Source organism: Hydra vulgaris, chromosome 09 (assembly GCF_038396675.1).
Source record: "Hydra vulgaris chromosome 09, alternate assembly HydraT2T_AEP".
In the NCBI taxonomy this organism is placed as follows: domain Eukaryota; kingdom Metazoa; phylum Cnidaria; class Hydrozoa; order Anthoathecata; family Hydridae; genus Hydra; species Hydra vulgaris.
The window spans coordinates 19,471,428-19,490,000 of NC_088928.1; the positions used below are offsets into that span (position 1 = coordinate 19,471,428).

Here is an 18,573-nt window from a genome sequence, read left to right on the forward strand (position 1 = left end):
TGGGGGTGTTTTTCTGCTAACGGTCTAGGTCCAATACATCGAAACGATGGAATAATGGACCGTTTTATGTATAAAAATATCCTGAAAGATGTTATGTTACCTCATGCTGAATGGAATATGCCAATAAAATGGGTTTTTCAGCAAGACAATGACCCGAAACACACTGCAAAAGTAGTCAAGCAGTAGTTTCAAGACAACCACCTATCGGTGATGGATTGGCCGCCTCAATCTCCGGATTTCAACCCTATCGAGAACCTGTGGGAGATCGTCAACCGCAGAATTAATCGTGAAGGTGTTCGTAATAAGGATCAACTGTTTGAACAAATTCAAAAGGCCTGGGCAGCGATTCCACAAAGTTTCATTGATCACCTGATCGAATCTATGCCTCGAAGATGCAAGGCTGTGATCGACAACAAAGGATTCGCCACGAAATATTGATAGCGAAATACAGCTTGGTCAACATTTTGTCAAGTTGCACTTGTTTTGTCCAGAAGGAAATCAACTTTTTTTAATACTTTTGATTAATTTATTAACTTTCGTGTACAAATAATGAACTTTGTGATGAATAAAACTTGAAGAACTTTGTCTCTAAACAGTTACATAGTTATTTCTCTAAATTGAAAAAATGCAGCACTTTTATATAAAGAAACTAAATTAGCATTATTTGGTTGCACTCGTTTTGTCCGATACTGTATATATAATATTTATATATAAATTTCTAAAAAGGCCTGGGCAATGTATGTCTACTTAGATATTTTAATTTTGACTAAGCGAAACCTTATTTAATCACACAATCCCTTTATATACAACATACATCCCCTTGAACTTCGGGGATGTATACGGATGTATATTGAGTGAGGTTAGAGTGCTAGCTTCAGAATCACGAGGTCCGAGATTCGATAAATGAACATATAAAATTTGACATGTCTAGGTTTAAAAAAAAATGCTTTTTCTACCGTTTAAATTAATTCGACGAAACTAGTAATCATTAATTGTAATGTCTACTTAAGGTAATGCTATTTTTAACTTAATCGGTTTTTGATAAGGTAGAAAATTATATTACAAATAATCATTTTTCATACAACTTTCTTCCTTAAAGATATGATTTTCAATTAACTTTGCCTTACTAAGGCTATATCATTTATTCTATCAAAAGGTAGAAATTTTTTTAAACTACTAAAGTAGAGGAAGCTATTCTTTTTTTCTTTTTGCGCGCGTGTTCAAGAAAAATTTTTTTAGGAATGTGGCAAGCTTCGTTCTTAAGTTTTTTTAAAATAGTGTCCAAAGATGTTGTGAAAAACACTTGTAATTAGGACTTGGGACCCTAAAATTTTTTACAATCCTTGTAAACGCTATGTGAAGAAAATCTTTCTGCATCTTTTATGCTAAAATTTACCGATGGAATTCAAACTTTTTTGAAGTAGCAACCACGTAAATTTTAGATCCCCTTGATTTAGAAACATAAAACACTTTTATCAGTTGGGGGTATAAATTGCAAAAAAAATTTGAACACAAATCTCTGACTCACAAGATCTCTATGATGCAACTCTAAAAGACTTTTGATCCTTTCAGATGAGAATGGTTGTCACTTTTACAGGGTGTGAACAAAACAACATTTTAAGAATTAAATCTCTCGTCCGGAGAGAAAAGCAATTCATTGAAATAAATATTTATAATTATTATCAAAGTCATTGTTATAAATGTTTACAAATATAAACCGCAAATAGGATGTTCATAAAACACCATATATGTAACACCAGTACAAATCAAGTACAAACTAACCATAATCGCCAAACACACACCAGCTATTTAAAACTTTCTGATATTTTGTCTGAAATGTAATCTAAAAGGTAGTTACACCAATCTTCTTTTTTAGGTGGACAAGCATGGCAGTATTCAACATTTAACTCTTTATTATAAACATATTCAGTGAAATACTTTGGAACAGGAATTTCAGCTTTGTAAAGCGTGTCAACAAACTTAATTGGAGAGGCGCAACCACAGTAAACCGTTGGATAATTATCTACTTTGTTTCTAAAAAAAATTGTGCAATATATAAATATAATTTATTTGATTATAAATATAATTAAAATATTTAATAAAAAGTTGCATGTTTTTTTTTTATAAAATTACTTTTATTTTCATCGACACATTTTCACTCAAAGAACAACAAATTTATAACGTTTAAAAAATTGTATGAAAATATTTTGAAAATACATGTGATTATCGATCATGTATTTAAAAAGCATTTATAAGCACTTATTAAACATTTTTAACAAAGCTGAAAACAACAGCTGATTAAGTTGATTAAAGGAAAAGACAAAAACAACACAAAACAAAAAACTTGAAAATTCTATACATTACGTATTTGAAAAACAAGAAAAATTCAGAGCACAGAGATTAAAAAAATAGAAAATAAAACACAAAGTTTTGTCAAGTAGAAATGTAAAATGATAAAACTTTAATAAGTGAAACAAAAAGCGATGACAATATTTGTGAGGTTTTGCAAGCACTAAGAACTTTGGTATCAATCGCCAAAAGTCTATAGTTGTTTTGGAGAGAAAAAAAACAACACAACCCATTTAAATAAAAAAAAAGGTTTCTTTATTGTTTTTTAAAAAATATTTATAATGGCATCTTCTAACGTTTAAAAATATTCGTAATTTTAAAATTTTAGAACAAATCAAAAATTTATATATATAAATTTAAAATTTATAATAGAAAGATGTTTGGAAATTAAATTTTCCAAGAAATTTTGAACGTTTTACGTTTTTTGTAAAGTTTTTGGTCTTGTTATGCGTGAGCCGAGACTTACCACCAAGATTAACGTCAAGACAAAAAATGTATTTTCCAGTGTTCCATGTTTTTAACTAAAGTTTTTTTTAAAAACGCATGTTGAATTTATGTTTTTAAGGAGGCATATCAAGTTGCAATTAAACTAGAAATTTTAGATGTTTTAGAAAGTAGGGTTTATAATCCCGGGATTTCGGTATTACATTTACCTAATCCAGGTGTTGTATGCGTTTTTTGAACTCCCGAGTAAAAATTTCATATTAAATTTTTACTTCCCAGTAAAAATTGCAAACTAAGTTTTTACTCCCCAGTAAAAATTTCATATTAAATTTTTACTTCGATTATGAGATTTTTACTCCCATAAAATATTTTGCGGCAAAATGTATTTTACGACTTTGTTGTGTTTTAACAATATTTTTTAAGGTTTTAAAGATTGTGGCTTTTTGAAAAGCAGTAAAGAAGAGATTCCGTTTAATATAAACATTATTTAAAATTTTTGTAGTGATTAAATCTATTGACAAAATCTTAAGCATTATTAATAAACAAAATGTCGTCGTTAGACGCTTTAACCTAACTCTTTGTTTGAAACTCCATTGAACGAATATATATAAACATATAAAAACTATATAAACTGCTTCTTCAGACCAACCTATTTTATCAAACTGACAATGTAGATGAACACAAGTCAGTTTTGCTAAAATTTTGTAACCGTATGCGCAACGAGATACACGAGAAAATTATTAGGTATTTAAAAATTGCATAGATTTATTTATTAGGATGCATGATAGATTGTGATAATAAATTGCTTGAAGATGCGACATAGGGACCTGACGAGGATATAACAGGATGTGCTTCATTTATGGGGGGCAGATATCAATATATATATATATATATATATATATATATATATATATATATATATATATATATATATATATATATATATATATATATATATATATATATATATATGTATATATATATATATATATGTATATATATATATATATATATATATATATATATATATATATATATATATATATATATATATATATATATATATATATATATATATATGTATATATATATATATGTATATATATATATATATATATATATATATATATATATATATATATATATATATATATATATACAGTATCGAACAAAACAAGTATAACCAAATAATGCTAGGTAAGTTTCTTTATATAAAAGAGCTGCATTTTTTCAATTTAGAGAAATAACTATGTAGCTGTTTAGAGACAAAGTTCTTCAAGTTTTATTCATCACAAAGTTCATTATTTGTACACGAAAGTTAATAAATTAATCAAAAGTATTAAAAAAAGTTGATTTCCTTCTGGACAAAACAAGTGCAACTTGACAAAATGTTGACCAAGCTGTATTTCGCTATCAATATTTCGTGGCGAATCCTTTGTTGTCGATCACAGCCTTGCATCTTCGAGGCATAGATTCGATCAGGTGATCAATGAAACTTTGTGGAATCGCTGCCCAGGCCTTTTGAATTTGTTCAAACAGTTGATCCTTATTACGAACACCTTCACGATTAATTCTGCGGTGGACGATCTCCCACAGGTTCTCGATAGGGTTGAGATCCAGAGATTGAGGCGGCCAATCCATCACCGATAGGTGGTTGTCTTGAAACTACTGCTTGACTACTTGCAGTGTGTTTCGGATCATTGTCTTGCTGAAAAACCCATTTTATTGGCATATTCCATTCAGCATGAGGTAACATAACATCTTTCAGGATATTTTTATACATAAAACGATCCATTATTCCATCGTTTCGATGTATTGGACCTAGACCGTTAGCAGAAAAACACCCCCAGACCATTACATTGCCTCCACCATGCTTCACGGTCTTATGACAGTAACGTAAATCGAGGCGATTTCCGGCCGGTCGACGTACACAGCAAATGTCATCGCTCCCTATGATGTTGAACTTTGATTCATCACTGAACAGGACAGTTCGCCATTTCTGCACATTCCAGTCAATATGAGATGTAGCAAACAGGAGTCTTTTCTGCTGGTTTTTTAGTGAAATCAGCGGTTTCTTTGCAGGGCGTCGAGAAAACAATTCGGCTTCAACAGCACGTCGTCTGATTGTTCGGTCCAATATTGGCAGCTCTAATTGCTTTTGTATCTCGACTGATTATATCCAGGGATCCTTCTTGACGGATCTGACGATCATAGAATCCTCTCTAGAAGTGGTGGAACGCGGTCTTCCACCTTTGTTATCTGCTGCCAACTGCCCCGTAGAACGATATTTGGAACATAGTCTTGATACGGTCCATTTTTTCACGCGATATTTATCGCAAATACTTTTTTGTGACATTCCACTTACATAATCGCCAATAATTTTCTTTCTTAGTTCCAATCCAAGACTGTCGGGAGCCATTTTTGCACTTGAAGTCATAAAAATAATAAAAATAAATAATCACGCTTCTCAAGGCTTACCGTGTTACATTTAACTTGTGATGATACAATAATGCTCTGTGGAACACAACGTCTTGGTTGGATGTGGACTGTATTGATGTAATGAAACACTTGTTGTATTTCACTTCTTGTATTGATGTTCTTCGATAAAACACTTTGATAAAACTCACTTCGATAAACTGTCTTGATAATACTGACTGATTGACTTTCATATACTGACTGAATTACATGTCTTTTATATAGTAATTCGATTTACATGTCTTTTATATAGTAAAATGAACCTGTGTGAACCTGTTCTGGAAGATTCTAGATGCTTCTTTTCGATGCTTCTGGATGCTTCTGAATGTTTCTGGATATTTCTGGATGCAACTGGATGCTTCTTCTGGAAACTTCTGGAAGCTTCTGCATGCTTCTGGAAACTTCTGGATACTTCCTTTAATTATTAAAATACTTCCGTGACGTTGACACGGATCAGACTTAAGAAAATGAAACAAACCAAAAAAGTTGCACTTGTTTTGTCCGCTGCAAAATGGCACTTGTCAACGAAATTCTGCCTGTGTGCTGTCACCTGTCAGCTGATTGCTCGTGTCATGACATGCTATGACTCCAGACTCCTGAACTGTTTGCTGTGGTAGTATAGTTCGTTTCGTTTTTAAGACATGTAAAATTAGGAACACTTTTTAGCATTGTTCGATACATATATATATATATATTTATATATATATATATATATATATATATATATATATATATATATATATATATATATGTATATATATATATATATATATATATATATATATATATATATATATATATATATATATATATATATATATAGGGGAGAGTGGTGTACCTTGAAGGCGAGTGTACCTTGGAGGCACGTCAATTGTGCTGCCATCGTGAGTGATGATATCAAACTGAAATTTTAGTTGCATGTATAAAGGCTCATAATAAGTTGTTTTACCACGGCTTAACACATTTGTTGTTGCAATAAAAATAAAAGTATGTTTCCAGTACCATAAAGTAATTTTTTTAGAGCGCATTCTTTTTTTTCTACAACTGTAGGTATAAACTTTGTTTTAAAACTTATTATCAAAAATTGTAAAACATATTTTCAGCTGCATTTATGCACGAAACTGCTTAATTCCTAACCTATAAAAATATGGTAGCTGTTTTGTAAAATCTGTGGTAGCGGTGTACCTTGGAGATAGCTAATGTTGTGTATCTTGGTGGTACCATCAAGGTACAAACTTGCATGATTTTGTAAATATTACTATTATAAGTAATATTTGTTATGAAAGTATTTTTTTAATGTAATATATTGTTATAGTTTATTATGATATTTTTCTTGTTTATTAAGAATTTCTTTAGTATAATACGATGTGTGTATTTCTTTGTTAAATTGTAATTATTTTTTTCAAATTGTTACTTTCTCTTTGATAATTTTCTTGAATTATCAAAGAGATTATAAAACTGTGTATGAGTTGGACAAATCAGACATGGTCTTTTAGTTGCCACATCCCTCTTTTACAGGAGGTTCAACACGACAGCTGGAAAAAAACCTAGAGTAACTAATATCATAAAATTAATGAAAATATATTATTACAGAACATATTGTATTTTTTTAATATTTGTAAAAGTTTGAAAATACCTCCGAGGTACACCTCTCTCCCTTATACATAATAAATATGGAGCAAAAAAAGCACAATAATTTAAATTAAACAACAATATTTAAAATTTGTGAAATAAATACAAAAGTAAATCCACTAGATTTTCAAATGATAATCACAGCATCAAAGTGGATTCCAGTTGTCTAGAAATATAGAATAATCACTTAACATATTAAACCGTTAACTGCATGGGTAGGTCACCCATTTTGTTTTTGCTCCATATTTGCGGTATACTTGGATCTTATCTACCTCCATAAATGAAGCACAAATCACAAGAAAGAGGTGCTATTCTTCTTTCAACGGGGTTAAAGGCTGAAACGCCAGCTGCATTCACACCATGAAGAAAGGCATCTAAATTAAGCAGGCGGAAGAGGTCAACAGCAGTTTCTAAAGTTCCATCAAAATATTGGTCTACGTTTAACCAACCTTTTTTAAAAAGCTCTCTAACATCAAAAACACGTGTAAAAGCATTTGATGTATCCTGTTTTGCACTTCTTATACGTATGAAAGTATCCCACTTTAAGATACATATCCAGTTTTGTTAACTTTAGATATTTCATAAACTGATGGGATCAATTAGTGCAATGGGCCAACAACAAAATCGTGATCCATGAGTTTGACCTTGTATTCCATATGCATCAGCAACGGCGCTTGAAGGCTTGTGCAGCAAGATCCAATGGGACCCTGGCTTTATCATTGTTGGAAATAAAAAGCACAGCTTTTGGTCCAAACAATTTGCAAACTTCAAACATGTCATCAATGAATGATTTGGCAAACATTCTATCGTCTTTTTTTTTTTACATTGAGTTTTCTGGACATAATAGCTTTACTGGAACTGTGTTGACATGTTTTTTTCCTTCAAAAATGTTTCCAGGTCACCGTAAAAGACGAAGATACAAACCACTCCTACTCAAGGTAAAGCCTATTTTTGTCGACTCTTCCTGAAAGTCACCCAAAGTGGAGATGCTACGGAGACATTCTGTTCTTCAACATTCATCAGCTGCTGGTGAATTTTGCACAATTTTTATAATTGTTGATAAAAACTCTAGTTGATCAGCTTTGAGAGTTGTTCAGGATGGTTTCTACTAAACTGTTTCAAAGCACTTGATGCTTCAGGGATGTTCTGATACAGTTTTGATGCTCTCTTAAAGCGTTTGTCTTTGTTTTCTTTGACAAATTGATTCACGAATCAATCTGAAAAGGAAACAGAAAATCTTTGATTTCGTTATAAAAACTTCTATACTTAAGGATTCGCGACTTTTAGATAATGTTACAAAAGAAAAAGTAAGCAAACTCTCATTTCAAGTTAGAAATTATTCTTGACATTAACATAATAAAAATTTCTGCTTTTGAAAATATTTGATTTTTATGGCCAAGATGTTTTTCTATACGCACAAATAAACTCTGTTTAATATATCTCTCGATATTTACTAGAAACCTGACAGTTAGACATTCTTAAACGAAATATCTAATAAAGAAATTATATAATTAAATTATCTTACCTGTCCAAATTTGTTTTTTCTTTTATGGTTTCTTTCACAGTGTTAATTTGTTCCTTTGTTACGGTAGACAGACCAGAATTGCGTATGATTATCAAGGATAAACGTTGTGATTCAAGATCTGAGATTTTCTTTCAACTCCTAAATTGTGCCGGATTTTCACTTTCCTTCTTGTTGTATGTTAAATCTAAATTAGGAAATACCTAAAAATGAGCTTTCATAAATTTTTGACAGTTGATACTAATATTTTAGATATAGTAAAATAGGTCTAGTGGTTAATGATAAATAAATTTCAGTGACTGCTCTAAGGTTGTATGATGTAGTTTGACTTACAACTCGGTTGAACTCAATGTATAGAAAATCACAAGAGAGAAAAAGTTTGTAAAATATTACAGAAATTAGCTTATCAAGTTCAATCCTTGCAGGTTCTGTCGTAGTTGCATTTAGAGAACTTTGTGTTTCATTTGACGAAGATGGCGCTGGATGGATATCTTTTTTGTTTTTGCTAGGTGGTGAAAAGGTATTTCCCCAGAATGACATAAGTGATCCTTTTGACTTAGATGCTTTCACTTTTAACTCACTTATTATTTTTTTTAATACATGGATTGATCATTTTTTACTATTTTCTGCAACTCTTGTGCGTGCTGATACTGTTTTTGTTTTTCTTTTGCTTTTTTGTTTTTACACTTTTTTATACAACTCAAGGAATTGAAGATATTTTTTCTTGTTCTCTACAAACACAGGCTGCATCTTGGTAATAATAAATGATAAGTTTTTTCACAATGTGGTGTATTGAGTTTTTGAATAGAATGATAAAAGTTTTTTTGGTTTATTCAGTTACAATTTGTTAACTCAAATTGATTGCTGTTACATTGCATAATAAAAAGTATTGGTTTCCATCAGCAATAAAGTAACTATTTTTTACAATTATTACAATGATTGTCATATGTATTGTCATGTGTATGTTCATTTCGCTTCGCCTGTCCCTAACCATCTTAAAGTATATTAATTTTAACTTAAATTAATGATAAAAAATAATAGTATTACCTTTTTTTTATTTTATTATTATTTAAAAATAAAATATTAACTTGTTGTAACAATTTAAGAGAAATGGTAAAAACCAGGTTGTGTAACTTTAAAAAAATTTCTGAAAAAGTTTGCTTTTATTACCGTTTTTTTTTTTTCCTTCTCATCTCCCTACAATCAAATTACATTGCAAAATATAAAAAACATTATTTAATTATAAAAAAATATAAAAAACAGTTGTGATCGAAGTCAGAAAAAAAAAAACATAATATTGATTTTTTACACGCATGAAATTCAATGTTTTTATTAATAAATAAAAAAAACCAAGTTTAGGAGAGATAGTTGAACCATGTATGTACTTGCTGTCTTCTACACCCTCCCACCTGCGTGCATACTTTATGGATGGCCCCTTAGGTTGATGTTTCCTATGACGACTATGTTTTTCCTAACAATTCCAAACTTTTCTGTAATTGATTTTCTCATATCAAAAGTTGCACATTTTGCTATTCTTTCATTTGAAAAATTTAAAGTTTTAAAATCATAATTAAAATTATAATTAAAAATTTTGAAATTATAATTAAACCTGTCATCTCGAAAAAGACACAAGTCCAAAACCTTTAACAGTTAGTTGACAAATTTAAAATAAAAATTTTTGCATGATTTATGTTTTTTTTAATAGTAATTAAAACTTACATAGTTATATACATTCTTTATTTATCTACTCCTATGTTTAATTTCTTTAGCAGTAAAGACATTTTTTTTTTAAAACCTTTTTTTTGTTGATTTTGAAAAGTTTTAAAGCCTCCTCAATTTGAGGGGGGTGTTAAGGCCACAAAAACCAAACAACAAGAGATAATTGAATCAAATTTAAAATTCATTGATGAATATAAATTAAGTTTAAGATGGAAAAAAAGTAACAAATTTGACTCATTGCCCTCCTATTTGGGGCCGGGGGGGGGGGGGGGCGCTAATGTTTTGGGTTTTTTGTTGTTCCAAATCTCCAATCACCGAAATTTTTTGTATAGCATCCTCATTCCTCATATATATGAACATACTTATTTATGGAGTTTTCCTCATTTTCAAAGTTGCTTAGCTCAAACATCAAAAAAGTTGTCTACGGCCTTGACTATTAATATGTGGCATTGAAGATGGAACTTTTACTAGCTCTATTTGAGATTTGAACGTCAATTCTACCATTGTGCAAATACTGAAGGATCCCAATTATATTTGTACACCTTTGATTTACAACTTATAACCTCTGCATATTATTTTTGTTGCAAAAAAACCAGCCGCAGAAAAAACAAAAATATCACCTTAAAATCTTTTGCAGTCAGTATACTTATACATTGCTGTCTACCTTTTTTCAAACAGCAGAATTGCTTTTTTTGCCATATTCCATATAAGAACCAATTTTAATTTAAGAAAAATTACTGTTTAAATTACTTCCAATTTAATTAAAATTATTAATTTAAAATAGTCACAAACAAATAACATCTATTTTAGACAAAAATTGTAAGAAACTTGAATAAATGGGACTATGCACCAACAAATTTTAACAATGTAAATGCAAATTACAACTTTCACAAAAACAATTGCTAGAATTTCAAATTTGTAAAGTTTGAAGTTGATTACAATTGAATGAAAAAAAATAATTTAGAAATTTAAAATATGAAAATAGCCAAATCAACAAAAGAAATTTAAATTAAAAAATGTTCAAGCATATACGATTTTATAAAAAATATATAAGGGAGCTGTAAGCTACTTTTAGTTTTGACTTCAATAGTCAAATCATGGGATTAAGTGCTTAATCCTGGGATTTTGAAATCGATTCCCAACCCAAATTTTAAATTAGCAGTGACGTTGAACTTGTTTCTTGCTGTCCCTAAAAATACATCTTGAGGCCTTTTTTCTTGTAATTCACCCCAACCCCTTACCAAGCCGCAGCATAATAATTCTTAATTCATTACCATTAGTCTTGATAAAAGCAAAAAATATTTTATTTACTTACTGATAGTGGAGTGAAAATCCAAGAGCAGTATGTGGGTCCAGAATATACTGTGTCTCTTCATAGCATCTCTTTATTGTTGCAATAACGTCATCATCATTAACAGACATAGGGGTCACACTTTCTTGTATCTATGTTTTAGTCAGTTTATATCAAAATTAAATTATTAATTATTTCTATTATTATAATTATAAACAATTTCAAATTTAACTAATTACTTTATATTGAAATTTATTAAACTTTAGTTTGCTTTTTTATTTCTCAAAATAATATTTTGAATACTTTATTTTTTATTAAAAGTTTTTAATATAACAACATACTACCAAATCTTGTCGCTCTCTCTTCCAAATCTCAGGCTCAAAAATATTTTAATCACTATTATTTTTTTTAATTTTACTTTTAAAACATTACAAACTGCAACACAACTTATGTAACATTTAAGAAATAACATCATCATATCTGTTTATAAACTTAAAAAAAGCGTTAAATTTTTTATTATTAATTTGAATTTAAAATTTTAATAATAATCAACTCAAGACTTTCAGTTTTAAAGATCTCACACCACTCTGTCTACGTCTGTCTGTTGTTGAAGAAACAATTAGGCAAAGGTGATTTTTAGAAATCTACCTTTGCTAAAGCTATTAAAGAATATATGGAAACAGGAGACACCTTGATGAGTAATATATTTTTATGTGCAATGGTCTTGTACTGACATACTGACATTTGAGCAGACTTGTACTGACATAATGACATTTGAGCAGACTTATACTAACATAATGACATTCAAGCATTTGAATACTTTCTTTACGAAGAACAACAGATATTATTTTTTATTAATTATTTAGATAAACATTTTTCAACTTTTAAAAAAATATGAAAACTATTAAATTAATAATTTTGCCTTACTTATTTAAAAATTAAAAGGAACTAGGATTAGGAAGATAATTTTGAAAATTTTCAAATTTGGCGAAAAATGTTTTATTCTTTATTTCAATTTCAGTAAGTTGATGAAGATACTCTCTGGTTGGTGCAAAAGCGTACAGTAGACTAAAGTAGGAATTTTCTCTCCGACAGTACGTATAAAGAAGTCAAAGCCTCAAAAATGAAAATTCTTAAAAGAATGGAACGAGCAAAAAAAACCTAGCAATATATTCAAGAGTTTATCCTAAATAAAGGAAAAGAACAAAAAGATTTCAAAAATACAGTTTGAAGTCTGCGGAAAGCATCATTGTTAAAAAATGCTTTAGAGGAAACAAAACTTTCTGTCCTTTATCATCCAAGCAGCATGCAAAATCAAGGCAACATTTCCAATGATTTTTTTTGTATTTTTTTGGTTATTAAGGTGCTCCTAGAATACTTAACAGTCTTATCACTGAGCACCACAAAAGAGCATTTAATCAGGAAGCTCAAGGCTTGACAGCATTGAACTTGGTTTATCAATTTAGCATTTGAGCTCGTTTAATGCTAACTACTGTATTTAAACTTCTTACGCCACACCAAAAGGAACCATATGACACAGCAACTAAGAGCTGAGCCATACTAGAGCCAAACATTTTTTAGAAGCTAAAGCCAAGCCAAGCCAAGCCAAACCAAGCCAAGAAAAAAATAACGGCTCCAAAAGCTTGTATGTAACAAACATAACATTAAATAAACTTTAAAAATGTATAGAAGAAAAAAAATGATCGATAAATAAAGAAAACACTTGGGGCTGAAAAAAACATGATACTATAAGTTTAAAACATTAAAAATTACCTTCTCAAGTAGTTTTTGATCAGCCTTTGTTGGTATACCACTATAAAAGCTATCCATTATTTTTTTGACAGTATCTGTGCAGCCATCACTCCAAAAATATAAAAGCCTATCCAAGTTACAAGGAAACTAAAAAAAGCAATAAATATTTAAAAACATTCGCAATAAAAATTAGATTACATATGAAATTTAAATTTTTACTTGAATGTCCATTGCTACAGTAAAAGATTGTTTGACTGAACTAGTTTTTGACATACTTTGACCAGACAAAAAATTATGAAGATTAGGATTTTTGTCATTGGACGCTGCCACAATAAGAATAGGAAAACCAAGTTTTTGCACTAACACAGCACCTTTAAACAAAAAAAACAAAAAAAACTTTGACAATGAATTAACACATAATTTATAAAAACAAGTTAACCCTCATTTAACCCTATATATAGACTACACAGCATATTAGAGTTACTCAAAAAAAGTTAAAGCGTATATATACTCTTTAATATTTATATTTATTTTATACTGTTGCAACATATAGGACATGCAACTTGTCTGGTAAATTTGATTTCTATGATAACATGTGTAAAATACTTTTATCACAACCCTAACATCTCACTTACCTCTGAAGTTTCATGTATTCCATGCTTCTTATTAATGGAACAAAACTCATTTAAAGCTGTACTTTTCATCAAAAGAAATAAAAATTTTCAGACCTCATTCTTGTTCTATATCAACCAAGTAGTGGCGCATAAGCTTTTCTTGTCTTGTCAATTTTGACCACATTAGTTTGTAGACGCTTGATGAGATTAATTTTTTACAAGCAACAACTTGCATAATTCCCTTATGATAATCTCTTGAAAACGATGTCTGCAAGCAGAATAAAGAAAACCACAAATGCATCTAATATTTCATAGTAATTTTATTCCATGAAGTAAAATATCTGGTAGTGGTGTAGTGGTTGAAGACAAACCAAGATAAAACTACATTATTCTGAATTTTTACCATTAAAAACATGTAACCAGAATAGTGGAGCCTGGCCGGAGGGTCATAGATAATGTTTTACTGTCTGAGGGTCATAGATAATGTTTTAAAGTAATATTACTTCCTTTGTGAACATTAAACTTTGTGCAATTGGAGAGATTGAAATCTGCGTCATGTACATATCTTATTTGAAAAGAATTTTTATCTGCATTTTCATGACCTTCAGAATTTAACAGTTTGATATTTTAATCTTTTTTTTTTCATTGAATTCTAAATTTGAAACTGTTTCTTTTAGATGATTGATTTAAATAGAATAAAAAAAATACATTTTGTCTGCTTCTATCCAACAAACACAACTTTCTAGTCAATCATTGTTAAAGTTAAGAAGTTCCTCATTTAAAGGTGCAAAACAAAATTTTGAACTGTTTCAACAGCAATGTAGAAAACTGTAGAAAAATCAAAGAGCTTCATCATTTTCTTTTTGAGAAAGAAGTCAAAGAGTATGTCACTAGAAGTTTTTCTTATGGAATTCTTTTTCAATGGTGATCATGGTGACTATTCCCAAGAGTAATGTACAACTTTGAGTAAAACTACCATAAATTCATCCACCACTTCATAAGCAATTGTTGAAACTAAAATGTGTCTGACTGCAAGAGAACAATCTTGAATAGGGATGTGACTTTTTGGTACCTTCAGTTTCCAATATAAAAAACAGATGAGCTTTGGTTTGAAAGTAAGTGAAAAGTCATTGGTTTTATACCCACCATGACCCTTGTTTACACACTGGCTCCCATATATCAGTGAATTTCTTTTTCTTCAAAAGTATATCAACCTGGGTCTCAAAAGAACCAGAATTTAATAGAGATTTCAGAAATAATAATGGTAAAAATTAATTGCTTAAATTTTATATACAAAAAACAACAATTTTTAACTAAAAATTGAAAAGGTCATTTTTTATGACATTTTGTTTGCAATGTTTTTTAAAATAATGTTTCAGTAGAAAAGATTATAAATTTTAATTTATAAAATCAGCAATACAAAATTTATTCTTGTATTGCTGATTGAATTGATGGTTTTTTTAAAGTTGTTGTTCTCTGGTGTAAAAGTGACTGCTGTTTTTGCTGTTTCAACAATTGAAGCAATTTTAACAAGGAGGGTTCAGTTTTACTTTCATTAGATTCAAGTTCAGATTCTATATCAGGATCAGGCTTAAAAATTTGTTGAATTGACTTCCAGAGAAGTTTCATTATTAAAACTTAGGGCTAGGGTTAGAATAAAGTTATTTATTTCCATTTTAGGATGAGCAGAAATACTCTTAAAATTTTTTTTTTCCTTTATCTCCATTATGCATTATGATATTGTAAAACATAATATAGTTCTAAAGATAAAATAGTTCTTTGGTTAGTTTGGATTTCTAGCGCTTTTTTTAAAGCAATTTTGTTATCCTCACCTAAATTTTGTAACATAAACATAAATGTAGTGTCTGCACAAATTTTTCGATGAATGTCTGCATTGATATCAATTAATGCTTTCTTTAATGAAGATTTTTAAATATTTAAAAGAGCTATCATGAACAACATGCTGCTCTATCTACTTTGTGAATCTAACACAAGGTTTGTTTTTTTTTTTACAATCTTTTGAAGCACTTCATTTTTCAAAGACAAATGAAAAAATACTTTGACAACTTTTCACACTTTGATCAATGGAAATTTTTGTTGGTTTTTATAACAACAGTTTCATTTCCCATGTTTACCCGCATTCCATTTTTATCATCTTCTTCATCAGTAAGATTTTCTTCATTGGATTCAAGATTTAGGTCACTTATTATCACAGGTCAACTATTATATTCCTCTTCCTCTACTTCAGTTTGCTTTTTATATAATATATTCACTATATAATATATTCACTATAGCAATTTGAATTGCATGGGCAAAACATAAAATTCTTTATATAATAAATTCACTATAGCAATTTGAATTGCATGGGCAAAACATAAAATTTTTTATATAATATATTCACTATAGCAATTTGAATTGCATGGGCAAAACATAAAATTTTTTATATAATATATTCACTATAGCAATTTGAATTGCATGGGAAAAACATAAAATTTGTTCACAAGTTGATAGCAATCTACTCACTTTTTGCATCGTTGAGGCGCTGTGAGTCACAATGCACAAAATACCATTATGAATTTTTAATTGGCAAGTTTCGAGCTTCTTTTCCAACAACTTTACACAACTCTCAGCTGAAAATCGGCCATTAATACCAGACAGCCCCAAATCCCAAACATGACCTCTTGATCCATGTACATTCACATTTATAAACGCTGGTTACGATAAGAAGTCCACTTTGTCAAGTGTGACAGTGAAAAATACCTTCTTTTTTTGGGAAAATATTTTTGCAATTATTGACTGATAAATTTTTTTGCTGAAGTCCAATAACAACTAGTAAATGACCGGGGCCTTGGCCCCGACTAAAAATGAGAGATTTTGCAAGCCTGGCATTGGCAAAATTATGAGATTTAGCAGGGGTTGATAGCCGGGGCTATAAAAAAAATTTATAATACTTAATATATTATAATTTTATGCTTACATTTACTATTTATTAAATACTGGTATACATTTATATATTTTTAAACTCTAATTTATTTCCAACAAGATTGCAAGCAACCACTATCAAGTTATGAGTTACTTTAAAATTGAGAATAAGTTAAAATACTAGGAAACATATAACTGAAGACTTAAAAAGTTGTAAGTTGTATAAAAAAGGAAAACACGAAGATGGGTAAGAGCTGTAAGGTTTTTTTGATGTTCAAGGAAAAAAACTAGATTAATAAAAGTTTTTTGGCTTGAAGGGACAGATATAGTAAAAGGATGCAACTTGTCGAATAAAAGGCCAAGCAAGAATGAGTTTTGGTTTATTGTTATAGAGATGATTGCTCGTTTGAGCATTGATCATGATTGTATTTGTAAAAAAAGAAAGAAATGCAACATTAAAACAATGGGGGAGTGGCTCAAGCTTGGCAGATAAAGTAGGTCTAATTAAATTTATAATGTACTTTAAGATTTTGTCTGAGAATAAGAGGGTTGTTATTTGTCAATATAGGAATGCCAACAATATTGCAATATTTTTTTGCAGTAAATGAATGAGTTTTGTTGTCTAACAAAAACTGTGGATTTTAAGTCCAGAATTTAAATCCATAAGCCACTGCAAGCCTTAGGCTGTGACAGAAGAGAGATCAGATTTAGACTTAATTAGCACTTTTTAAAAGTTTAGCAAAAGTTGAAGAGAGTTCTGGAGAACACTTTTTTAAGACTATGGTTGAAATCTATTCTGGAGCACAAACTGTAGAAGTGTTTAATTGAGAATTAACTTTAGCCTTGAAAGCCAGAGTGATTTCGATGTTTAACAATGGGTTAATCTGTTTAACTGACAGGAAGAGAATGCCCATTATAGAGTCAAATTAGAGTAAGATTTCTTTATAAATAACTCTGCTTTATTCTGGGGAGAAGTAAAAAGATCACACCCATGACTTAGAGATTGAATGTTAGACTTACTTTAGTTAATGACATTGTTGAAGACTAACCAAAAGTAGAACCTAACATATGAGATAAGATACAAGATTTAGTAAAATGAGAATAACAGAGCTTAACATTAGAAAGCACTTTTTTACATTGGCTTTTTGCAATAATAAAAGGATATTTGTTCTTATGAGAGATATGTTCTTGTAAAAAAATTGAAAAAAAAAAGAAAAAGATTAATGTTTAATAAAGCAACTGCTCAAGATGGTGAAAAATGTGGAGTAGAATAAGGCTTGACTTAAAATTGAAGAGAAGTAATAAAAGCTTCCAAACTTTTATTCCAGAAGGAATAAAAGCTTCCAAGATGCCCTTTATGCATACATATTATGTATATAAACATATATGTTTGATATTTATTTATATACAATATCTGTTCATTGTTATATAAACTTCAGTATTTATATGGTGTAGTATTTGCCGAAAGAGAAGATAATCAGATGGATGTGCGGTGTGATTCTAGCAACACAAGAAATAGAGGCATAATCTTAGACAGATTAGAAAAAAGGTTGTATCGAACAATGTTTGTTAGAAAAGATTAAAGTAATTTAGGTATCAGCATTTAGAGAGGTAGCAGCTTCAGTAAAAAATGGTAGTGGTAAAAGTAAGAAAACTTAAAGAGGGTGCCTTACATATTGCATGAATGAGCTTTAGTTAAGAAAAAAATGCTTTAGATTGTTTACATTAGAGAAACAGCATAAAAGAGGAAGGCAAAAGCCTGATGATGATGATCATGTTGATCATAATAATGTTTATACATGCATATATATACAAAATGTAACATGAAGTTTGAATTAAAAATATATTCTTCA

General features: G+C 29.7%; 1 protein-coding gene across 1 annotated transcript in view; it reads right to left on the bottom strand.

Moving 5' to 3' along the window:
• Positions 1-1,657: 1,657 nt before the first annotated feature.
• Positions 1,658-18,573, bottom strand: part of LOC100210899 (threonine synthase-like 2) — a 26,873-nt gene continuing 9,957 nt past the window's right edge. The window contains exons 3-6 of the mRNA XM_065804972.1: positions 13,404-13,555; positions 13,206-13,331; positions 11,457-11,584; positions 1,658-2,034 (exon numbers count right to left, since the gene is read on the bottom strand). Coding sequence (XP_065661044.1) covers positions 1,806-2,034; positions 11,457-11,584; positions 13,206-13,331; positions 13,404-13,555 — 635 coding nt within the window. The 3' untranslated portion in view covers positions 1,658-1,805. The remainder of the gene's footprint in view (positions 2,035-11,456; positions 11,585-13,205; positions 13,332-13,403; positions 13,556-18,573) is intronic.